Here is a 25,692-nt window from a genome sequence, read left to right as displayed (position 1 = left end):
ATTCAAATTATTGCTTAAAATGCAACAAAAATTGGATTTCTGTGTAAAATTATAGTTTTTAACTCAGTCAGAAATGTACAATGGCTTTGAAACATAAACCTAAGTAATTTAAAACATTATCAATTATTTAAATTAAGAGCACCTGTTTAATCCCACATGTGTAAAAATAAGCTCATAATATCTTAAACCTTCCTAAAGTTTTGTCTCAAGAAACTAAAATGATTCAGAACAGGAACAAAAAAATTAAAATATATACAATGAAATATATAATAAAAGATATGAATTATTAATAATTGGAAAAAATCTAATTTTATCCTATAGTTTAACACTCTCCCCCAACAAAACTTTCCCAAAGCTCCAAACAAGTAGCTAAATGACTAATTTAAATTTTACTTCCTTTTTCTGTCCAATTACTTTTCAATGGAAACATCCATAAAAATTGCCAAATTACAAATGTCCAAAAGTAACCTCAAAAATTTGTTGTCAGGATGAAATGAATTAAAATTCATTAAGTACCTAACACAGTGTTGGCACATAGCCAACACTCAATACATGGTAGTGTTATTATAATTACCTATTAACATTAATAACACCTTTCATTTGCATAGTATTTCTTCACAATAACTTCTTAACCTACAAAAATTAACCTTAAAAGTCATAATAGTTTATAGAACTCACACTGATTTTCAATATTCCTGGATGTCTGTAAAATTTGAGGAAGAACACAGAAAAAACTATAGTGGTTCATGCAACCAATTAATATCTTATCACTGATGAAGGAAATAAAGGATGTTTTTAGGGCAATTGTATTTAACTTGTTTAATTAATTCAGTTAAAAAAAATTAAGGTATATATCACAAACACTCTTGTAATCCATTATTTCAACTAAGCTTTTTTGAAATTATTGATATTTTTAAGTTGTTTTACTTGAATTTGCTATTTTCAATGTATCTTTAATTATCCGATTTCAACTTTTAGAGGTGTACTATTAATACACCTAACAGAGAATTCCACTCTTCTAGAATTTGATTAAATTTTTTATCCTACCTCTATTTATGGTTCAATATAAAAGTCTTTTCTAGTCCATTCACAATTCCTAGAATTTCCTGGATTCGTAGAATTCAAAAGTAAGATTTAAAAAATCTTTGTAATAGAAATAAGCAATACATATTAAATGGATGAGATTTATCTTTCACAGAATAACCCTAAAAGATTATCAGTAAGATAATAAGATGCTTTAAGAACCCAGTTCCTAAATATCTACCATAGAAACTAATGCATCTTTCAAATCTTCATCAGATATAGTATAAATTGCAATCTATAACACAGTGATCTATCTACAAGGCCCTGAGAAAAGTAATCAAAATCAAACTTCATCTTGCTTTGTTCCAAGGAAAAGGACATAACTGGTTGGATTAGGTATCCAAGCCCCTTGTGAAGAATTCTCTATAGTAGGGGTGGGGAAACATTTTTTCTGCCAAGGGGCATTTGGATATTTATGACATCAAAGGCCATACAAAATTATCAACTTAAAAATTAGCCTTCTGTATTTGGTCAAACATTTAATTAACTTACCCCTAATGCCTTGGCAGGGCCAGGCCAAATGATTTTGAGAACCTTGTACGGCTTTCTAATAGCTGGACCTTCCCCGCCCCTGCTCTATAGAAATAAGAGATACCAGTAATTCTTAAGCTTCTACCATACTTTGATGATGAATACCATTCAAGACTTTCCAAGTTCCTTTTCTTTAATTCTATGATTACACGCAACCTCTACTTACTATTCCCAAGTTCTCAGATACAAGAAAGAGTTCACTGGATTTTCAACCTGAAAATTCTAATCACTGGAAAGGGTAATCTTCTATTCCAACATAAACTGGCATTCTAATGTATACATTCTAATGTGTAAATCATTCCATTATTTACATTAGTTTGAACTGGGTTCCTGAAGTCTGAGAAAACTTGAGTAAAAGTAAACATTGGAAATAAGAGAACCAGATATAATTGTATCTCTCCCTGCCCTTCCTCCGCTCCTATAAGGAGAGAGAGAGAGAGAGAGAGAGAGAGAGAGAGAGAGAGAGAGAGAGAGAGAGAGAGAAAGGGGGGGGTTGAGAATGGTTTTTCTTTAGTCTACTGAAACATAGTGAAACCAAATTTAGGCAGATTCACTTACCCATCAAAACGAGTAATTTTAAAGGAACAATCCAGAACTTAAAAGCAAAACAAGGATGCAAGGTTTATACAAGACTCATTTGCATTTATTCTAGTCCCAAAAGAAAAAAGGAAACCTATGATATTCAAATTGTATTTTCAGACAACATCAGAAATTATTCTTAAACTTAAATTATTCATCAACATTATTTATAAAGTGGTTTGGCACATGTGACTCAATTATTCTAAGGCTTAAAAATGTACTTAAGAAACATCCCATGTGGCACAGAGCAGGGTAGGTACACTTGCATCTGAAGTGCACAAATGAAAATTCAAACGTTGCTCACTGGATCATTCAAAAGGAATTGTGTTATTCCTTCAACAACAACAAAATTCTCTTCCACACTTCAAAGAAGTCAGCCTTACAACAAACACTCCATCTCTTCAATTGTGTCCGCTTACGTTGCAAGCGGTTAAAATGCTCACCAAACCCACAGCTCACCTAAAACAAAGAAACGTCTAGTGTCAGCCTTAAATCTACCGGGCAGATTTCTCTTAGGACCATGATGCCAAGAAATCTACCCCAAGTGAAATTTTCTCTGCCACCTCCGTTTCCAGGAGACGGAAAGGCTGCAGAGATGCACGAGGATCCCGGAGAGCCTGGGGCGGCGCAGGGAGCGGGAGGGGCGGAGGGGGAGTCCCACAGAGGAACTGCATTGGGAGACTTCGAGAACACGGGAGAGGCGGTTAGCTTTAGGGAAAAACAGACTCATTACAGATTAAGTATGTTTTCAAAGAGAACTTAAAAGTGATGGTGGGAAGGAAAAATGACATTAAAACCTTGAACCCTCCACGGCCGGAGGGAGGATAAGCAAAGTAGGCACAGAGGGGTCGGGGAGAGGGCGGCGGGTGTAAGGGCCTAGAACCCGGATTTGAAAAAAGAACGCCAGCTCTGAGCCTGGTCTGGATCCGGACCTTTGGTCTCTACAGCGGACGGCGGGGGAGAGGCTCGCACCGCCTCGGGGTCGTAGAGAGCATCGCGTGCACAGCGCTGACCGGTGCTGCACGAGAAGATGTCTCCGCTCTCCTGGCTTACTGCCGTTTATTTCTTTTCCTCTCTCCAAGCACCAGCGGCCCTCCGGCACAGCTCTGCCGGTGCCTGCGCCGCAGGTGGACAGCAAAAGGAAAATACCTGAGTCCCAGGAATCACGCAGGCAACGACCGGAGGAGGAGCCGTGGACAACTGGAGTCCGGGCAGGATCCCCGCTAGCTTCAGTCAAACCTCAATTCTCACGGGTGGGGCCGGGAACTTCCGCCCTGAACCTGCGGACCGTCACTTCCGCCTAATGCCTCCTCCCCCGCGGCTCCCCCGACACACCTCCTTCCACGGCTCCGCTCCGGAGACGTTCACTACGTTCGCTGGGTTCGCATTGTTCTCACCGCCTTTTCCCGGAGACCTCGGCCTGGCCGTAACACCTGACGTGGACTACATGACCCAGCATGCACCACCGCAGGTGGATTTCCGGGTCAAAAGGTCCGCGCTGGGTACATCACCATGGAAGCGGTGGGTTTGGTCACGTGGCGCCCCTGGTTACGCCCGGTGGTAGCTGTGGGGTCTGGGGCTTTGACGGGGGCCATTTTGCCCGGGGCTTCCGGAGTTGGGGGTGGCCTGGAAGCTGACTGAAGCTGTTTTTCTCCTCGGCAGCTCGGGGCTTGGACGGGAACGAGAAGGCTGGGCTCCATCAATCCCTTCGGAGACGATGGTTTCCTCCAGCCTCTGCCACCTAACGACCCACCATGGCAGCTGCGCCCTCCGCGCTGCTCCTGCTGCTTCCTCTCCCAGCCAGATGTTCCTGTCGCCGCGAGAGCCACAGCCGTCCTTCCGCCCCAGACACTGATGAAAGTCGAGGTGCGGGCACCATGAGAGGCGAGAAAAACTGCTGCCGTGGAGCTGCGGGAGATCACGGTTCCTGCCCCTCCACACCTTCGCCTCTGGCCTCGACCTTCCTGATGCCCGCGGAGGCTATCTCCAGCAGTTGGTCCGGGTCCGGGGGCGGCTTGTCAGGAGGGGATGAAGAGGAGACTCGGCTCCTTCAGCTCCTGCGGAGCGCGCCGGATCCTTCCGAGGCCTTCCAGGCTTTGCAGGCTGTGTTGCCGCGGCGCGGCGGGCGCCTGGGCTTCCCCCGACGGAAGGAAGCGTTGTATCGAGCCCTGGGCCGAGTGCTTGTGGAAGGAGGTAGAGACGAGAAGCGGCTCTGCTTACAGCTCCTCCTGGACGTTCTTCGAGGGCAGGGGGAGGCAGGCCAGCTGGAAGAGGCCTTCAGCTTAGCACTTCTGCCTCAACTGGTTGTCTCTTTACGAGAAGAGAATCCAGCCCTGCGGAAAGATGCGCTGCAGATCCTACACATATGTCTGAAACGCAGTTCTGGACTTGTGCTGAGAGCGCTTATACAGCAGGGACTGGAAAGTACCGATGCTCGGCTCAGAGCTTCCACAGCACTGCTGTTCCCTATCCTGCTTACTCCTGAGGATTTGTTGCTCGGCCTAGATCTTACCGAAGTGATAATATCCTTAGCCCGAAAGCTTGGTGATCAGGAGATAGAAGAAGAATCTGAGACAGCTTTTTCTGCACTTCAACAAATTGGGGAGCGACTTGGCCACGAGAAGTTTCAATCCTATATCTCTCGCCTGCCATCGGCTCTGAGGAGACACTACAATCGCCGCCTGGAGTCCCAGTTTGGCAGTCAGATTCCTTGTTATTTGGAACTTGAAGCTTCTGGATTTCCCGAAGACCCTCTTCCTTGTGCAGTGACGGTTTCCAACAGCAATCTTAAATTTGGGATTATTCCTCAGGAGCTGCATTCAAGATTGTTAGATCAGGAAGACTATAAGAACCGGACTCAGGCTGTTGAGGAACTAAAACATGTGATGGGACGATTTAATCCTAGTTCTAACCCTCATTCAAGCCTTGTCAGTTTTATTAGCTTGCTGTATACTTTGTTAGACGATTCTAACTTCAGAGTGGTCCATGGCACACTTCAGGTTCTGCATTTACTGGTTATTCGCCTTGGAGAGCAGGTACAGCACTTCTTGGGACCAGTTATAGCAGCTTCTGTCAAAGTGCTGGCAGACAACAAGTTGGTGATCAAGCAAGAATACATGAAAATCTTCCTAAAGCTCATGAAGGAAGTAGGTCCTCAACAGGTGCTTTGTTTACTCCTGGAACATCTCAAACATAAGCATTCCAGAGTTCGAGAGGAGGTGGTGAACATTTGCATTTGCTCCCTCTTGACTTATCCCAGTGAGGATTTTGACTTACCCAAATTGTCATTTGATCTTGCCCCAGCTCTTGTAGATAGCAAACGCAGAGTTCGACAAGCAGCTCTGGAAGCCTTCGCTGTGTTGGCATCATCAATGGGCTCAGGTAAAACCAGCATCCTTTTCAAAGCTGTGGATACTGTTGAACTACAAGATAATGGAGATGGGGTGATGAATGCTGTGCAGGCCAGATTGGCTAGAAAAACCCTCCCACGGTTAACGGAACAGGGATTTGTGGAGTACGCCACGCTCATGCCATCATCTGCCCAGGGTAGGTCAAGCCATTTGGCACACGGAGCAGATACAGATTGGCTTTTGACTGGTAACAGAACTCAGAGTGCATACTGTCACTGTGGTGACCACACAAGGGATAGCATGCAAATTTATGGATCTTACAGTCCAACTATCTGTACCCGGAGGGTATTAAGTGCTGGAAAAGGAAAAAATAAATTACCTTGGGAAAGTGAGCAGCCTGGAGTCATGGGAGAAAACCAGACCGCCAATCTGAAGGATACAGAACAGGTATGCATCCCTAATTTCCTTGTATTGATACTAAAATAATTTAAAATGAAAGTATGCCTGTTATAATTTAAGGGTTATGCTGCTTTAGAGTTGTTATGCATCATTTTTAAATTAATTTGAATGCTGATGTGGGTATCTATCATAATGGTAGGTCACATAGGAGTGTTTAATAGGCTTTTTGTTTGATGGATTTGATTAAATTCTAGGCACTATGTGATATAGACAATAGCTGGATTTTAGTTTTAACCGGTCACTGGCTTATCAGTGATCTCATTCAAACAACAAGCACTGATTATCTAGTAAGTACCAATTAAAGAGCTAAGCTCTCGGAATGAAAATGAGACCAACTCCACAAAGTCAGACCTGTAAACAGGCAGTTACAAATTTGTTAAGTTGTAAAATAGAAATAGTCTTGTGAGAATACTGAAAACAGGAAAAATAATTCCACTAGAAATTGTTTGGAGAAGATGTGACATCTGAATTGAAATTCTCCCCCACGTCCCTCCCAGTTTTTATTTTGAAAATTTCAAATAAATAGCTTAATAGTACAATGGATATTCAAGATAGCTTAATAGTACAATGGATATTCATATACTTCATCTATATATACACCATTTGTTATCCTTTTGCCATATGTACTCTCTATTTGCCAAACCAATTGAAATTGCAGATATCTTAACATTTCACTCCTAAATATTTCTACATATATCTCCTAAGAATGACATTCTTCTTTGTAACCAATCATACCATTATTACTCCTCAGAATATAAATAGTAATTCAGTGATATCTAACAGATAGCCTGTATTTAAATTTCTCAAGTTGTCCCCAAAATGAGTTTCATAGTATTTGTTTTACTTTTTTCACTCAGGATCCAATCAAGGTAATATGGTTAATATATATTTCTTATCTAGAATATGCTCATCTATTTGTTTCTTTATTCATGACATTGAGTTTATTTGAAGAGTTTGGGGTAGTGTTTTGTAGAATTTCCCATATCCTTAATATATCTGATTGTTTCCTTATGAATACATTAAACATAAACAGCAGAAATACTCCATAGGAGAGATGTTGTGAACTTAACATTACATCACACCACAGGGCATTTAATACTAGGTTGGCCCACTATTGGTGATGCTAAATTTTATCATTTGCTTAAGGTGGTGATAGCCAGATCACACTATTGTAGAGGTTTATTTTCCTCTTTATAATTAGCACATGATTTGTATGCTATTTTGTGATCCTATTAATACCTCAACAACCTTTCACCCACTGTTCTTAGCATTTCTAAATCAATAAAATATATTTAAAAAAATAAATAAATAAATGTATATGTAAATAATTACATCAGTATTCCTTTTGATGCTAAAATTGTCTCAAAGATTTGACCAGTGGTTGGCTTCTATATCTTTGACATGGCTCTTTTTTTTTTTTTTTTTTAATTGATTTTTCACAGAGAGGAAGAGAGAGGGATAGAGAGTTAGAAACATCGATTAGAGAGAATCATCCATCAGCTGCCTCTTGCACACCCCCTATTGGGGATGTGCCTGCAACCAACATACATTTCCTTGACCTGAATCGAACCTGGGACCTTTCAGTCTGCAGGCCGACGCTCTATCCACTGAGCCAAACCGGTGCTGGCTGACATGGCTCTTTTAGTTTGTGAACACTTCCTTAACTTAAACATAACATGATGCCCAGGCTTACTTCACACTTTTGTTGCTCCAGACATGGAATCAACCATTTTTTTTTCTTCTTTTTTTTTTCTTCTTCAAGTGTTCTAGAATTGCTTTTTTAGTGAAGAATGGAATTTAAAAGCCAAAGTTTGGGTATAGATGTACTCATTACTATTACCTACTATTGCAAATTGACCTTTTCACCTGCCAGAACCAGAGAGGACCTTTTTTTTTCTTCTTTTTTTTTTTCTTTTCTTTTTTTAAATGAATTCATGCTAATACCTTCAAATTCAGTACTATAGGATACATCCTCATCTAATTTTAGTCCTTTTGTATCTCTCACAATAAATTCTGGTTCCCAACACTTGTCATATTTATTCATATGCTGAATCCTACAATACACAAAAAATAATTACTATACCAGTAACACAACAACTACCTACCTATTAAAATAAAGTTCAATATTTCTTTGCAGTATTTTTTCTGCTTAGAAATATCCCACAATTAGAATTCTGTGTTCAAACTTTTCTTAAATTGTTTTCTGAGTGATTATGACCCAAATACGTAGTGTGATAGAAGATGAATAAGGATTTCGCCAAGTGTGCTTGGGTCCTGGTGAATTTCAGAACAAAAGAATGTATATTCAGAGATACTGAGTTATGAAAAGACTTAGCAAATTAAGAAATGGTGAGTTTCTGCATAGCTGAATAAGGCATTTCAGTGGGAGTAGCTGAAGATGATAGTAGAATGTAGGCAGGGGCAGAGTATGGAAATCATTTTTGCAAATAAGGAATTCATACTTTTTGTGTTTTGACCTCAGAGTGATTAAGATGAACTAAGTGTTCTCTTTCATTCCTTCCAGTTCCAAAATTCATAGTTTTTAAAAATGATTTTTAGATTTGCATAATGTAGTTATACTGTTATACTCATGTATTATAAACATTACTTAGCAGTGGATGATTTTCTGTTAAGCATTGACAGTAACACTGCTTGATATGCTTCAAGTCTGAAATTTTAAGGTATTAAGATTATAGTCCTGGCCAAAGCACCAAGAATCTGAAAATAAGTGTCTTTCTGGGATTTCAGTGTAGACATTTGTTGCTTTTGAAAGATTTTGGTGAAGTTAAAACTTATCCAAGAAGTTATACTTACTCAGAAATGATCTATAAAAGAACTACATTGGAAATTATCTTAATAGAGGACAGGGGCTAAATTTCAAAATATTTTTTATATGTGTAGTTTTTTACAGTAAACAATTTTTAAAATTTTTTTTAAAATATATTTTATTGATTTTGTACAGTGAGGAAGGGAGAGATAGAGAGTTAGAAACATCGATGAGAGAGAGTCATCGATCAGCTGCCTCTTGCACACCCCCTACCGGGGATATGCCGTACATGCCCTTGACCGGAATCGAACCCGGGACCCTTCAGTCCCCAAGCCGACGCTCTATCCATTGAGCCAAACCGGTCCCGGCAACAGTAAACAATTTTTAGAGCAGTTTTAGTTTCACAGTAAAATTGAACAGAAAGTACAGAGATTTCTCATATACTCCTGCCCCACACATGCACAACTTCCCACACCACTACATCAAACTCTGCAGGGGTATGTTTGTTACAATTGATGAACCTACACTGACACATCATTATTACCCAAAGTCCATAGCTTTACTTTAGGGTTTACTCATGATGCTGTATATTCTGTGGATTTGGACACACATATCCATGTCCATATCTACCATTGTAGTATACAGAATAGTTTCATTGCCATAAAAATCTTCTGTGTTCTATCTATCTACTCCTTCCTCATTCCCTCTCTAACTCCTAGCAACCACTGATCTTTTTACTCCATAGTTTGCTTTTTCCAGAATGTCATGGCCTCTGGTCTGATTTGTACTGGTTCTTACCCAGCTCTGCCTTAATATTTACAGTCTACTGTTAACCTGTTACAGTAAGTTCTTGATTTTGCAGACCTTGATTTAGCAAACTTCTGATTTAATGGACAAAATTTCCGGCCTGTATGTTATATGTGAAAAGTTAATACCTGTTAATTTAAAAATGCTTTTAACCACGATTTACTTATAATTAAATTAACAGGTTATTTCTTTTGTTATTAATTCACTGTTATTTTAACAAATAGTCCATATATTGGAAAAAACACTGTAGTAATTTTACCCACATAAATAAATATTACATATCTATAATTATAGTCTACATATATAAATCTAAGAGGCACCACTCCTAAACAATGTTCAGGGAATAATTAGCATGTGATCACACTATATCTCAGATGGTAATTGATTTTGTTGTTGTATGGTGCGACTTTGTGCAGCAGTTTTGTGGTGTGTTTTTTTGTTTGTTTGTTTGTTTAAATGTATTTTTACTGATATCAGAGAGGAAGGGAGAGAGAGAAACATCAGTAATGAGAGAGAATCCTTTATCGGCCGCCTTCTGCATGACCCCCCCGCAACCAACCTGAGCATGTTCCCTGACTGGAATTGAACCTTGATCTCCTGGGTCATAGGTTGACACTCAACCGTTGAATCACACCAGCAGGGCTGTGCAGCAGTTTGTTTATTTTTAAATGTATTTTTATTGATTTCAGAGAGGAGGGGAGAGGGAAAGAGAAAGAGAAACATCAACAATGAGAGAGAACCATTGATTGCCTGCTTCCTGCACGCTCCCTACTGGCGATTGAGCCAGCAACCCAGGCATGTGATGACCAGAATTGAACCCAGAACCCTTCAGTCTGCAGGTCGACACTCTATCCTCTGAGCCAAACTAGCCAGGGCTGTGCAGCAGTTTTAACCTGAGCCAGCCACAGGTATTCCAACATGTGCTAGGCCATGACCCAGCTGTGTACATTTGTTTACTGGAGGTGACTGGCGATGCACACATTTATTATTATTAATCTCTTCAGTATAAATCTAAAATTACTGTAATACATATAGAAAACTTTTCTGTGAAATTAAGCTTTTCATAAATACTTAACTTTAATTATACAACTGTATCTACATAAGTAAAAAATAGGTAAATTAACTAATTTGTCAATTTTTTAACATATACATTTGGAAAACCTACTTTAAGGGACACTCCCTCCTTGCCAGTATTTCTGTCTTGTCCATATGTAGCACCATTAGTTAGTGACATTAAATAGCAAAGCTTCCAAAAAACTCAAGAATGCTTCAGTTACAAATTTCTATAAATCATTTTGAAGATAGACTAGTTTGGAATTTAGCCTCTAATTTTGACAGTGATTTAAGACTAGGATTTAATCAACAAATCAACAAACGACAAGTGTTGGCGATGTTGTGGAGAAAAAGGAACCCTCGTGCACTGCTGGTGGGAATGCAGACTGGTGCAACCACTGTGGAGAACAGTGTGGAGTTTCCTCAAAAAACTGAAAATGGAACTCCCATTTGACCCAGTAATCCCACTCCTAGGAATATATCCCAAGAAACTAGAAACACCAATCAGAAAGGATATATGCACCCCTATGTTCATAGCAGCACAATCTACAATAGCTAGAATCTGGAAACAGCCTAGGTGCTCGTCAGCAGATGATTGGATCCAAAAACAATGGTACATCTACACAATGGAATACTATGCTGCCATAAAAAAGAAGGAATTCTCGCCGAGACCAGTTTGGCTCAATGGATAGAGCATCAGCTTGGGGACTGAAGGGACCCGGGTTCGATTCTGGTCAAGGGCATGTACCTTGGTTGCGGGCATATCCCCAGTAGGGGGGTGTGCAAGAGGCAGCTGATCGATGACTCTCAACAATGTTTCTATTATAGCTTTCTCTCTCCCTTCCTCTCTGTACAAAATCAATAAACTATATTATAAAAAAAAAAAAAAGGAGGAATTCTCATCATTTGCAGCAACCTGGATAGAACTAGAGAACATCATGCTGAGTGAAATAAGCCAGTCAATGAAAGAGAAATACCACATGGCCTCACTCATTTATGGATATTAAAAAACATTATAAACTGACAAACCAAAAGATAGATATAAAGACAGTAAAGCAACAAGCAGACTGTAAAATTACAGCGGGGAGAGTAGGGAGGTCTGGGGGAGATAAGAGATCAACCGAAGGACTTGTATACATGCATATAAGTACAACTAATGGACACAAAACTCAGGGGAGGGAGGGTATGTATGGGGGGAGGGGCAATATTAAAATATGTACACAGATAATAATTTAATAAATAAAAAAATAGAAAAAAAAGACTAGGGTTTATTTTTTGTTTGTTTTGTTTTAAACCAATGTTTTAGAAAAATTAATCTCAACAGGAGCAATGTGTAAGTTTTGTGTGTGTGTGTGTGTGTGTGTGTGTGTGTTCGTTTTTTGTTTTTGTTTTTTTTGTTTTTGTTTTGTCCCCCAGAGAAGCTAGAGACTTAGACACTTAGAGACTAAGGACACTTAGAAGATCAGTTAGCCTTACACTTATGGACTACTTTAGGTGTGAAGATTCACCTGGAAAGAAAATCATTAATGTAAGAGGTATTTCGAAGGATTCTATCACTAAGAGTTGAAGAGAAGGAGAGAAAGGGGGGAAACTCTAAAATTTGAATGAGGTGACAAAAATGCATAATAGATCTGTGAATATACATAGAAAGGTACAAAAGAAAGAAAATTAATTTGGGGGAAATATTCCAGTTGAGTTTAAAGACTATACTACTCAAGAAAAAAGAAAAGAATTGGAGATGTAAATCTTGGAAGTCATCTACTGAGAAGTAATTACTGAATGGTCTTTCTATTGAAGGGCATGTAGGAGCAAGAGCATAGTGCTTAAGACATTCAGCCCCATTTAGTGAATAGTAATAGGGGACAGAACCAAACAAGGCAAAGAGAAAGGATGCCTAAGAGTTAGAAGAGAACCAAGAAACAGCAAAGTTTTAGAAGTGAAGTAGAGTTTCAGGACGTATATCAGTACTGTTATATGTAGGATAGATTAGGGAGAATAAAAACTGAAAAGCATGATTTGTTCTTAAATATTCAGCCTGCCTACTTGTAGGATAATTTTTATGGTAATTTTCTCTTTATTAAATTCCTCTAATAATTCTTTTTTTTTAATCTTTATTGTTCAGATTATTACAGTTGTTCCTCTTTTTTTGCCCAATAGCTCCCCTCCACCTGGTCCCCTCCCCCACCTCATGCCCTTATCCACCCACCCCCATTGTCCTCATTCATGATTTTTTAAAAATATATTTTATTGATTTTTTTTAAGAGAGAAAGGGAGAGGGATAGAGAGTTAAAAACATAGATGAGAGAAAAACATCAATCAGCTGCCTCCTGCACGCCCCCTACTGGGGATGTACCCACAACCAAGGTACATGCCCTTGACTGGAATTGAACCTGGGACCTTTCAATCTGCTGGCTGATGTTCTATCCACTGAGCCAACCTGGTTTTAGCCATAGATGTATGATTTTTGTCCAGTCTCTTCCTGCACCACCCACATCCCTTTTCCCCTGAGAATTGCCAGTCCACTCCCTTTCTGTACCCCTGATTTGATTTTATTCACCAGGTTTTTTTGTTCATCAGATGTTCCATTTACTTGATTTTTTAGATTCACTTGTTGATAGATATGTATTTGTTGTTCATAATTTTTATCTTTACTTTTTTCTTCATCTTTTTAAAGAATATCTTTCAGCATTTCATATAATACTGGTTTGGTGGTGATGAACTCCTTTTGCTTTTTCTTATCTCTGAAGGTCTTTATCAGACCTTCAATTCTGAATTATAGTTTTGCTGGGTAGAGTAATCTTGGTTATAGGTTCTTGCTATTCATCACCTGGAATATTTATTGCCATTCCTGTCTGGCCTGCATAGTTTCTGTTGAGTTATATGGATGCTCTGTTGTAGGTAACTGTTTTTCCCTTGCTGCTTTTAATATTCTCTCTTTGTCTTTTGCTCTTGGCATTTTAATTATGATGTGTCTTGGTGTAGTCCTCTTTGGATTCCTTTTTTTTTTTTTTTTTAGTTCTGTGTGCTTCCTGGACTTGTAACTCTTATATCTTTCACCAGGTGGGGGAAGTTTTCAGTCATTATTTCTTCAAATATGTTTTGAGTATCTTGCTCTCGCTCTTCTTCTGGCACCTCCATAATTCGAATGTTGGTACATTTGAAGTGGTCCCAGAGGCTTCTTACACTATCTTCATATTTTTGGATTCTTTTTTCTTTTTTCTTTCCTAGTTGAGTGTTCTTTGCATCTTCCTATTTCAAATCTTTGACTTGATTTTTGTGATTCTCTAGTCTGCTGTTGGATCTCTATATGTAATTCTTTATTTCAGTCAGTTTATGCTTAATTTCTAGATGGTCCTCTTTCATATCCTCGATGTCTCACTAAATTTATTGGCGGTTTTTAGAAAATTCTTTAAAAACCTTATAACTATGGTTTTGAACTCTATATCCAGTCATTTGCTTTCCTCCATTTCTTCATTTGTGATCTGTTTTTTTGTCTCCATATTTTGGCTGCTTCCCTGTATTGATAGAGTGGCTTTGTGTGCTAGGTGTCTTATACGGCCCAGTGGCTCAGCCTCCCCAGTTACCTGAGATGGACACTCTTGGTGCACATCTTTGTGGAGTGTGTGCACAGCCTTGTTGTAGTTAAGTCTTGATTGTTGTTGGTATCACTGAAAGGACTTGTCCTCCAGGCCAGTTGACTGTGAGGATTAGCTGTGTCTATGATGGGAGAACTTCTGTGCTGGAGATACCCTTTTGGGGCAAGACTTGCTTCAGTGGGGCTTTGGTGCTCACTGAGTCTGCCCCTTGAGTGTGTCCCTTATGGATCTGAGGAGTTGTAATCTGGATAGTCCTACTCTGACCCCTGGGTACACCGGTTCTTGAATCTCTAAGGAGATGCTAATTTAGCCTCTGCCTGAGGCCACCCAGCAGGAGCTACAGAGAGATCTACAGATTCCTCTTCTTTGTTTGGAGTTTGGAGGTGCCCATATAAGGCCCAGCTGTGCAGCAGTACAAGCTGCTATGAGGCCTTGGGCCTTCTTTTGGATGTTCTGGGCCTCTCAGACTCAGCTGCAGTTTGTTAGGTAATATTAGATTGCAAACGACCATTTATATGCAATTCTGTGCACAGCTTGGATGGGGCGGAGTCTCAGGGCAGAGCAAATAGTAATGGCTTCCCGTCAGCACTGCCCTAAGAGGCCCCTAGATCACAATGACCCTTGGTAGTCACTGCAAGCACCCCTGAGAGAAAGCCACCCTTGAGTTCCGCCCGCTGCCAGACAGTCCAGTTTCTCCCCGTGTGAGTCTGGGTCCCTAGAGTCTCCCCTGGAACTGGAGTTCAGAGCAGTCGGGAGCTTGTGTCTCTCTCCCAACTGAAAAAGCCAAGCATGTACTCAATTGCCAGCCCTTTCCAAGCGCATATCTCTGTACCTCTGTACTTTACTTCTGCAGCTCCTCTGAGTCTCAGTGTGCTTTTCTCTTTCCTTCTAGTTGTAGAGTTTTCACTCAGGCAGCCTTCCTGTGGTCTGGATGATGTCCATTTTGTCTTTTAGTTGTCATTTTGAAGTGTTTGTATGCGGCAGCAAGTTCAGGTGTTTACCTATGGAGCCACCTTGTTTCTCTTCTCTAATAATTCTTTTAACTGTAAAAATGTTATATGTTATCATTATAGAAAACTTGGAAAATATTTTTATAATAGATATTTTTATTGATTTTTTTACAGAGAGGATGAGAGAGGGATAGAGAGTTAAAAACATCGATGAGAGAGAATCATCAATCAGCTGCCTCTTGCACACCTCCTACTGGGGATGTGCCTGCAACCAAGGTACATGCCCTTGACTGGAATCAAACCTGGGACCTTTCAGTCCGCAGGCCGACGCTCTATCCACTGAGCCAAACCGGTTTCGGCAGGAAAATATTTTTTAAAAACAACAAGAAATTTAAATTTTTAGCAATCTCATTACTCAGAGAGTTCTGCAGTAAATTTTTTTGCTTCAAGTGTAGGTTTTTATGAGTGTGTAATGGCTTAGTGGGGTCAAGTAATCAGGCATAACTTGCTAGCTACCATATGAGCTACATTTTTCCTTACAGATTTCACTATAAAATCGTAAGAGTCATAGTAGTCAGTAACCTAGACTGAAAAATAAGAAGTATATTTGCTTCAGGATAGAGGATTTGGTTATTGCAAGATAGTTGGGACATGGAAAAGAGTATTTTTGGAAGAATATTGTTGATAAAGACCAAACTTAAAAGTTTATAAGGTGAGTTGATAAGGAAATATAGACAGTAAGCATTTACTTAACATCTTGTTTATTATCCACTCTGTGCCAAGCCAAGTACAAGCTTGGAGACTACTCTCTAAAGCACTTAGTATTTTTTCCTCTTTTAATTTCAGCCAAGGACACATGCCTAGGTTGTGAGCTCAATCCCTAGTACAGGTCTTGCAGGAGGCAGCCAGTCATTGATTCTCTCTCATCATTGATATTTTTATCTCTCCTTCTCCCTTCCTCTCTGAAATCAATAAAGAAATATATATATATATATTTTAAAAAACTAGCCAAGGTTTTAAAAACAAGTTTTTTAAAAATTGGACTTTCTGAATAAGAAAAAAACCTTAGTTTTTTAAAGTTTGTCAAAATCACTATCAACTCTTGCCCTGGCTGGATGACTTAGTTGGTTAGAGCATCATCCCAGTACTCCAGGGTCAAGGCACATACGTAAGTCAACCAGTGAATGCGTAGATGAATGGAACAGCAAATTGATATTTTTTTCTCACACTTGCTCTCTCTGTCCTTTCCTCTCTTTCTCAGACCAATAAGTAAAAAAAAAAAAAAAAAAAAAAAAATTATTAAATCATGATAAACTCTAAAAGGATATCTAATATCAGCATAGTTGTTGGGTTGTTTCAAATATTGATAACTAGTCATTAATTTTCCTTTTAAAATTTTATTGTGTTGTCTGAAGAATTTGAAAAACTGTTATTTGTAATGCTTGTCAAAATTATGAGCAATAGCCAAAACTGGTTTGGCTTAGTGGTAGAGCGTCGGTCTGCAGACTGTAGGGTCCCAGGTTCGATTCTGGTCAAGGGCATGTACATTGGTTGCGGGCGCATTCCCAGCAGGGGGTATGCAAGAGGCAGCTGGTCGATGTTTCTCTCTTATTGACGTTTCTGGCTCTCTATCCCTCTCTCCTCCACTCTGTAAAAAAATCAATAAAAAAAAATAATTATGAACAATAAAAAATCATATCTATTCTCAGTATAAATGATATATTTTAAAAATTTTAAACGATTTTTAGATTAAAAATAAATCTTAAAAGTATATTAAATAAAACAACTCTTTTTATAAAATATGTTTTTATTGATTTTAGAGAAGAAGGAAGAGGGAGAGAGAAGCATCACTCCATTGCCTCCCACATTTGCTCTGAGAAGGATCAAACCTGAAAACTGGGTATGTGCCCTGACCTGGAATCAAACCTGCCACCTTTTGAGACAGATGATGACACTCAGCCAATGGAGCCACACAGATCAGGGCTGATTTTACCATCTTTAAAAAGCTATAACAGCCCTCGCTGGTATGACTCCTTATTTAAGCATTATCCCATGTATCGTCAGTTTGACTCCTGGTCAAGTCGCCAGTTTGACTCCTGGTCAGGGCATACATCTGGGTTGTGAGCTTGATCCCCAATAATGTAGGAGACAGCTAATTGATGTTTCTCATATCGATTTTCTTTCTCTCACTCTCCTTTCCTGAACCAATTAAAATTAATTTTTTTTTAGATAAAATAAAAAGCTATAACAATTTCCTTGATAAATGGAGAAAACATTAATTATTTTGTATACATATTTTTATTTCCCTATAATTTTATTTTACCTAGGTAGTATTAGTTAGAATTATTAAATACAACCTTACCCAAAGAAACCAACTGTTGTTTTCATGTAGACACAGAAAAAACTAAGTCATGTAACCAAGAACTATTTTTTCATTTTCTTCATCAATACACATTTCATATTATTTTTATAATTATTTCAAATGGCAAAATAAACATAATTAATATTAAAATCATTCAAAGGCACTTATATAACCTGTTTGTTTAATGGTTATTCTACAATGTATAAGACACAAAAATATATTAAAAACATCTAGTGACCAGTGATTTGCATTTTTCTTATTTAGAAATTGTTCAAGGGCTAAAGATTTTTCATTTCGTTTTATACTAGTGGCCCCGTACACGAATTTGTGCACCAGTGGGGTCCAGCCAGCCTACCCCAATGGGGGCCCATCAGGGTGTTGTGGACAGAGCTGGCCGGGGGGTAGGGGGTAGGGGATGAGATTGATTGGGGCCCAGATTAGGCTGGTTGGTTGCCACAGTGCATGTCATAGCCACTGGTCATTCTAGTTGTTCTGCTATTAAGGTCGCTGGCTTTTATATATATATCATATCATATATACACACACACATACACACACACACTAGAGGCCCATTGCACAAAATTCATGAGGAGGGGGTCCCTCAACCCAGCCTGCACTCTCTCCCATCTGGGACCCCTACACCTTTTTCTTATCTAGCTAACCTCTTCACAATTTAAAAAAAAAAAAAATTTGACTGAAATACCACCTATTCTATGAAATGCTCTTTGAACAAATCTCTTTACAATCTATTAAGTATTTTCATAGTATACCATTCTTTTTCTTTAGCAGCAACTTAGAATGGATGCAGTCTGCTTCTCATTCTTGCCTCTGAATTCTTTCTTGTTTCTCTTGTAATAGTGAAGCTTATCCAATTTACATTTGTCCTTCAAGGGCTTATATTTGGTTCAGTTTTTAGTTGGCTCCCTGCTTTTTTTTTTTTTTAATCAATATATTTGGGTTGTGATAGTAAAACTTGTAATCAAGCCTGTAGGTCTCCCTATCTGAATATTTCTATAATACCTATCACTTTAGCATATCAGACCTTGTGTTCATTTATAGAAAATAATGATAATTGTTACCTGATCATTTGATCTTCTAGTAATATTTTATAGCAAGATATATTCTAGTAATATAACTATTACAAAACTGAGGCATACAGAAATAAATCACATTGAACAATAAAGAATATCTCAAATATCAAAGCATAGTACTCTTAAAACCTCCCTTGTTCTGTGCCTCAAATATCATAACATAGGACACAGTTCACATGGAACTCAGCTTCCTTTAAAATAGGAACGGATGCCATATCCATGAAGCAGTTACTTCCACACATTTTTTTATTTATTTAATTCATAGCACATAACCTTTGTACTACTTGTTGGAAATCACTCTAGCAATTGCCTCTGTTCCTTTCTGTATTGTTGCCTTACATTCTGATATCATCACTACGCTTTTATCATCCACTTGCACTAATAAGATTGTGAATTATTTAAGGGCAGAGATCATGACTTAAGCTTGAGTTTGTGTCATGGTTCTTAAATAAATACTCAAATGCCATGCAGCCCAAATGACTGTGATGAGAGAGGCCCACTATTGCTGAAGACCTCTGATTTTTATTTAAGGGCCTCACTTGTTCTGTGCCTTTACAGAGGAATGAGTAGGGGCTGAGGGAATTTGGGGAACCCCAGACAGAATTCTTCTCCTACAAGATTTTGCTACAAGGCACCCAGAACTGCGGTCAGCTTCGCCCTTGGGAATCATGGGTAGCTTGGCTTCTTCACCCTGGGACCTCGGGTGGGACAGCCTCTTTACCCAGGGACCATAGGCGGCTTGGCTTCTTCACCCCAGGGCCGCGGACGGGGCGGCCTCTTTGCCCTGGGACCACAGGTGGCTTTGCCACTTCGCCCCGGAACCGTAGGCAGGGTGGCCTCTTTGCCCCGGGATCGCAGGCAGTTGGGCCTGGCTTCAACTGCAGCCACAGGCACCCGGGCCTGGCTTTGTCAGGAAGGATGTCTGGACTGTCATCCACTCTAATTAACATATTACCCTTTTATTAATATAGATAGACTAGAGGTCCAGTGCACGAAATTCATGCAAGGGGCTCAGCCCTTGCAGCTTCGGCCTGCCCTCGGAGCCCCTCGCAGCCTCGGCCGGCCCTTGCAGCCCCAGCTTCTTCATCCAGAATGTCATTCAGCTAGTCAGTCTAGCTCTTTATTATGTAAGATTAGTTTAAAAATCTTAAAGTTAACTTTAGGGTTTGATATTAACAACCTAAGCTAATATATAAAGCATTATAAAACTTGTGTTATTATAAGAATTAATTCCTTTTAATAAAGATACTATCTATATAAAATTTAATGAAACACATAATCTTATAAATTTACTAGTGGCCTGGTGCATGAAATTTGTGTATGGGGGCGGGGGAAGGCAGGTGTTCCTCAGCCCGGCCTGCACCCTTTCCAATCTAGGACCCCTCAAAGGATGTCCTACTGCTAGTTTACAGGGATTGGGCTTAAATCAGCAGTTGGACATCCCTCTCGCAATTCAGGACTGCTGGCTCCTAACCACTCACCTGCCTGCCTCATTGCTCCTAACCATTCTGCCTGACGGCCTGCTCTCCCCAAATACCCCCCCACCACCACCAGCCTCATCATCTCCAACTACCCCCTGTACCACTGTAGTCGCCCTCAACTACCTCCCCTGCCAGCCTGCTCACCCCCAACTGCCCCCCTGCTGGCCTGCTTGCCCTCACCTTTCCTCCCCACTGGCCTGCTTGACCCTAACTGCCCTTCTGCTGGCCTGCTCACTACAAACTACCCCCTCTGCTGTCCTGATCACCTCCAACTGACCCCCCCACTGATGGCCTGCTTGCCCCAACTGGCCCCCCTGCTGGTCTGCTTACCCCAATGGCTCCGCCCCCACCAGCCTGATCACCCACAACTGCTGTCCCATCCTGGTCTGATCACCAACAACTGCCCTCGCCTCTTGGCCTCTAACCACCTCTACATCAGCCCTACCACCTGGCTTTGTTCAGAAGAACATCCAGAAGGTCTCCTGGAAGGTCTCCCAGTCTAATTAGCATATTACCTTTTTATTAATATAGATAGAGGCCTGGTGCATGGGTGGGGGCCGGCTGGTTTTCCCTGAAGGGTGTCCCTCATCAGGGTAGGGGTACCACTGGAGTGCCTGACCAGCCTGGGTGAGGGGCTGAGGGCCATTTTCAGGCTGGCAACACCCCTTCAGTATGGGGGTCCCGCTGGTGTGCCTGGCCAGCCTGGGTGAGGGGTTGATAGCTGTTTGCAGGCTGGCCACAGCCCCTTCAGTGTGGGGGGGTCCCACTTGTGGGTGAGGGACTGATGGCTGTTTGCAGGCTGGCCACGGCCCTGGGCGACCCAAGCTCTCAGCCCTTCCTTTTTTGCTTTTTTTTTTTTTTTTTCCAACACCTCCTTGAGCAAACACCAGCTGGAAGCAGGTATCTGGGATTTTTTTTTTTTTTTTATAATTAAAATTTTGTAGCTTTGAGCAGAGGCCAGTGCCGGCCACGGCAGGCAGGAAGCTTGGCTTCCTCCAACACCGGGGGCAATCCAAGTCTCCTGCTCGCTCCAGCTCCTTAGCCACTGCCATCTTGGTTGGGTTAATTTGCATACTTGCTTCTGTTTGGCTAGTGGGTGTGGCTTGTGGGCATAGCAGGGGTATGGTCAATTTGTATGTTTCTCTTTTATTAGATAGGATATTTTGAAAAAGATTGATGAAACTAGTGTAGAAATTTTAAGAAATTTGCTCTGACTGGGTGGCTCTGTTGCTTGGAACATTGTCCCAAACACCAAAAGGTTACAGGTTCAATGCCCAGGGTATATATCTAGGTTGCGGGTCTCAGTCCCCTGTGGGGGGGGCAACCAATTGATGTTTCTATTTCACATGGATGTTCCCCCCCTTCCTCTCTCTCTGAAATAATATATAAATATATATATATATCTCCTCTAGTGAGGATTTTAAGAAAAGAAATTTAAGTTAATTAGCCATTTCCTGAGAAGAAAGTTAAAGTTTACACAGTTATATCTTTCTATTATCATTTTCAGATGGTGATAAAATTTGGACAAAGAACTGCTTGTGTAGTGTTTTTGTTTTAGTTTTTTTCTTTTTTGGTTAATTCTCACCAAGGATATTTTTCAAATTAATTTTTAGAGAGAGTGGAAGGGTGGGGGAGGGAGAGAGAGAGAAGACATCAGTGTGAGAGAAACACATCAATTGATTGCCTCCTGCACAAAGCCCCATGTAGTAGGAATTGAACTTGTGGTGGATCAGTGCTCTGAACCACTGAGCAGCAAGGGTGACAAATAGCTCTTTTTAAATGAGTGTAGGTTGTCCAAAGAGCCATCCTATACAATGAAGAGGTAATATGCAAATTGACCATCATTCCAACACACAAGATGGCTGCCCCATGTGGTCAAAGATGGCTAGCAGGGGTTGGCAATTGTAGCTGATCAGGCCAGCAGGGGAGGGCAGTTGGAAGGGACAAGGTCTGCAAGGGAGGGCAGTTGGGTGTGATCAGGACTGCAAGGGAGGGCAATTAGGGGAGACTGGGCCAGCAGGGGAAAGCAGTTTAGGGTGACCAGTCCAGCTAGGGAGTAGTTAAGGGCAACTAGGCCAGCAGGGGATGGCAGTTAGGGGCAATTGTGCCAGAAGGGGAGCAGTTACACATCAATTAGTCTGGCAGGGAGTGGTTAGGGGATGATCAGGCTGGCAGGCAGAAGCAGTTAGGGGCAATCAGTCAGGCAGGCAGGCGAGCAGTTGGGAGCCAGCAGTCCTGGATTGTGAGAGGGGTCCCAGATTGGAGAGGGTGAAGGCTTTGCTGAGGAACACACACACCCTTTCCCATGCACGAATTTCATGCATCGGGGCTCTAGTTGGAAATAAAATTTTTATGTGAACTTGTTTTTACAATTATATACCAATGTGAAAACTTTTGTTTGCTTAAGAACTTTTTTTTTCTTGTTCTAGTGACCAAGGTCATTAATTAAATTCAGAGCTAGTCTGTTTTTCCTTGAATGTATAGCTTTTGGCAATACCATTTTTTTCCCCCTTAAAGAGACAACAGTACATTTAAATCATAAGAAATAAATGTTACAAATTTGTGGGTTTTACTAGTTAACCTCATAATAGTGATTTTTATAAGCCAATTGGAACAGGAACTTGTTCTAGTTTGCTGTATTTTATCCTGATTGATTAATACTCTCTATAAAAGATATACCAATTTGTTTGCTCAAAAAATACTTTATATTCATAAAATGGAAGTCTTTACCTTCTAGGTAATTTAGAGGACCTAACGATAAAGCAGCATAATTTAAGGTAGAAGGAGGTGCTAGTCTATTTAAAAAGTTGACCATATTTTCAAGGATTTTTTTCTTTATTTTAACATTTAAAAAAGACAAATGGCATGATAATAACTATTTAAAGGAAAGATAAGATTTTTTTCTACTTTATGGCCTTTGTTTGGTCCTTACTCACCAAGGTTGCAGGTTTGATCCCTGGTCAAGGCACATACAGGAAGCAACCAATGAATGCACAAATAAGTGGAACAACAAATGTATCTCTCTCTCTCTCTCTCTCTCTCTCTCTCTCTCTCTCTCTCTCTCTTTCTCTTTCCCTTTTTCTCTCAAATCAATAAATTAAAATAATTTTAAGATTTTTTTTTCCCTATTTCTAAATGTATGATACTGTGATACTTGAGGCACTAAAGCAGAGCTAGTTTTTCTTTTATAGCTTTATCTTGGCTTATTTTTATTATTTAAATCCCTCTGGAGATATATTTATATTGATTTTAGAGAGAAGGAAATATGGGTCAGGGGGGTGTGGTGGCGGGGAGAGAAACAGCTGTAACTATTGGTTGCCTCCAGTACCCATCTAGACTGGGGATCAAACCCTCAACCTAGGTCGTTGCTGTGTTGCACTGCTAGGCCTGAGAGTAGACTGGGTTCAGCGGCCAGAAATATAATGCCATGTCCATCGAAATCGAGTCCTCAGATGTGATCCGTCTTATCATGCAGTACCTGAAGGAGAACAGTTTACACTGGGCATTAGCCACTTTACAGGAAGAGACTACTGAGTCTCTGAATACCGTGGACAGCATTGAGAGTTTTGTGGCTGACATTAATAGTGGCCACTGGGACACTGTTTTACAGGCTGTACAGTCTCTGAAATTGCCAGACAAAACCCTCATTGACCTCTATGAACAGGTTGTTCTGGAATTGATAGAACTCCGTAAATTGGAGGCTGCCAGGTCTCTGCTGAGACAGACTGACCCTATGATCATGTTAAAACAAACGCAGCCAGAGCGGTATATTCATCTGGAGAACCTCTTGGCCAGGTCTTATTTTGATCCTCTAGAGGCATACCCAGATGGAAGTAGCAAAGAGAAGAGAAGAGCAGCGATTGCTCAGGCCTTAGCCAGGGAAGTCAGTGTGGTGCCTCCATCTCGTCTCATGGCATTGCTGGGGCAGGCACTGAAGCGGCAGCAGCATCAGGGTTTGCTTCCTCCTGGCATGACCATAGATTTGTTCCGAGGCAAAGTACCTGTCAAAGATGTGGAAGAAGAAAAGTTTCCTACACAGCTGAGCAGGCATATTAAGTTTGATCAGAAATCACATGTGGAGTGTGCTCGATTTTCTTCAGATGGTCAGTATTTGGTCACTGGGTCTATTGATGGATTCATTGAAGTATGGAACTTCACAACTGGAAAAATCAGGAAGGATCTTAAGTACCAGGCCCAGGATAACTTTATGATGATGGATGATGCAGTTCTCTGCATGTGTTTCAGCAGAGATACAGAAATGTTAGCAACTCAAGATGGAAAAATCAAGGTATGGAAAATTCAGAGTGGACAGTGTTTAAGGAGATTTGAAAGGGCACACAGTAAAGGTGTCACCTGTCTAAGCTTTTCTAAGGATAGCAGTCAAATCCTTAGTTCCTCTTTTGACCAGGCAATTAGAATTCATTGTTTAAAATCTGGGAAGACCCTGAAGGAATTTCATGGCCATTCTTTGTTAATGAAGCAAAGTTTACACAAGATGGACATTATATTATTAGTGCATACTCTGATGGCACTATAAAGATATGGAATATGAAGACCACAGAATGTTCAAATACCTTTAAATCCCTGGGCAGCACTGCAGGGACAGACATCACTGTCAACAGTGTGATCCTGCTTCCTAAAAACCCAGAGCACTTGTGGTGTGCAACAGATCAGACACGGTGGTCATCATGAACATGCAGGGGCAGATTGTCAGAAGCTTCAGCTCTGATAAGAGAGAAGGTGGTACTTTGTTTGTTGCGCCCTCTCTCCCTGCGGTGAATGGATTTACTGTGTGGGAGAGGACTTCGTGTTCTACAGTTTTAGCACAGTCATTGGAGAGAACTTTTGACAGTCCATGAGAAGGATGTGATTGGGATTGCACATCATCCTCATCAGAACCTGATAGCTACCTACAGTGAAGATGGACTCCTAAAACTCTGTAAACCCTAATTAGTCGTTTGGGTTTTTTTTAAACTAGCTTGAGTGCATGTACTTAAACGAAGACATATTCATATATTGCTTTTTTTTTTTTTTCTTCCAGTTTCTCTAACTTGTCTGAATTAGGCACAAGAATAATTTTGTTAAAGTTCATGTTTAAGTTAGCAGTTATCCTTTACTACACACTTTTAAGGTATTCATTTGTCTTTCTAATTGGGGCGATCACTTAATGTTTTCAATAATCTTTTATCTGGAGAATGAAATAATTGATAGTTCTTAAAAAATTATAATTCTTTGATTATTGCAATGCTTATTAAAATGTGCCTCCTTGCATGTAACTTGTAAATAGGGAACTATCCCATATTCAGTAGCTAGTCCTTTTTTTTTTTTTAGATGGTATACCTTTCTGGAAAAAAACACACAAAAAAACACACAAAAAACCTTCTCAACCTAGGTATGTGCTCTGACCAGGAATTGAATCTGCAACCTTTTTGTGTATGGAACAATGCTTCAATCAACTTAGCCACCCAGCCAGGGCTATGTTGGCTTATTTTAACAGAATGAGGTTATGTTTATTGGAAGGTGTATGTAATTTAATTTTTAACGTCATGGTCTAAAGCACATGTGTCAAACACAAGGCCCGCG

General features: G+C 40.3%; 2 protein-coding genes and 1 pseudogene across 9 annotated transcripts in view; 2 read left to right on the top strand and 1 right to left on the bottom strand.

The window, feature by feature from the left end:
• Positions 1 to 3,491, bottom strand: part of KLHL28 (kelch like family member 28) — a 31,128-nt gene extending 27,637 nt beyond the window's left edge. The window contains exon 1 of the mRNA XM_036458264.2: positions 3,343 to 3,491. The gene's annotated coding sequence lies outside the window, so the exon portion shown is untranslated. The remainder of the gene's footprint in view (positions 1 to 3,342) is intronic.
• Positions 3,492 to 3,752: 261 nt separating this feature from the next.
• TOGARAM1 (TOG array regulator of axonemal microtubules 1) overlaps positions 3,753 to 25,692 on the top strand; it is a 148,030-nt gene continuing 126,090 nt past the window's right edge. For 5 of the 8 annotated variants that reach the window (XM_036458229.2, XM_036458225.2, XM_036458210.2 and 2 more), the window contains exon 1: positions 3,758 to 5,990. In XM_036458229.2, coding sequence (XP_036314122.1) covers positions 3,948 to 5,990 — 2,043 coding nt within the window. In that variant the 5' untranslated portion in view covers positions 3,758 to 3,947. Of the gene's footprint in view, positions 5,991 to 25,692 lie in introns of all 8 variants that reach the window. The other 3 variants (XM_036458249.2, XM_045587618.1, XM_045587617.1) reach the window with 3 other exon arrangements.
• On the top strand, positions 23,467 to 25,446 carry LOC118730357 (annotated as a pseudogene).

Source organism: Pipistrellus kuhlii, unplaced genomic scaffold, assembly GCF_014108245.1.
Source record: "Pipistrellus kuhlii isolate mPipKuh1 unplaced genomic scaffold, mPipKuh1.p scaffold_m20_p_1, whole genome shotgun sequence".
Taxonomy (NCBI): domain Eukaryota; kingdom Metazoa; phylum Chordata; class Mammalia; order Chiroptera; family Vespertilionidae; genus Pipistrellus; species Pipistrellus kuhlii.
The sequence above is the reverse complement of the archived record's forward strand: the minus strand, read 5'-3'. Positions and strand labels throughout refer to the sequence as shown.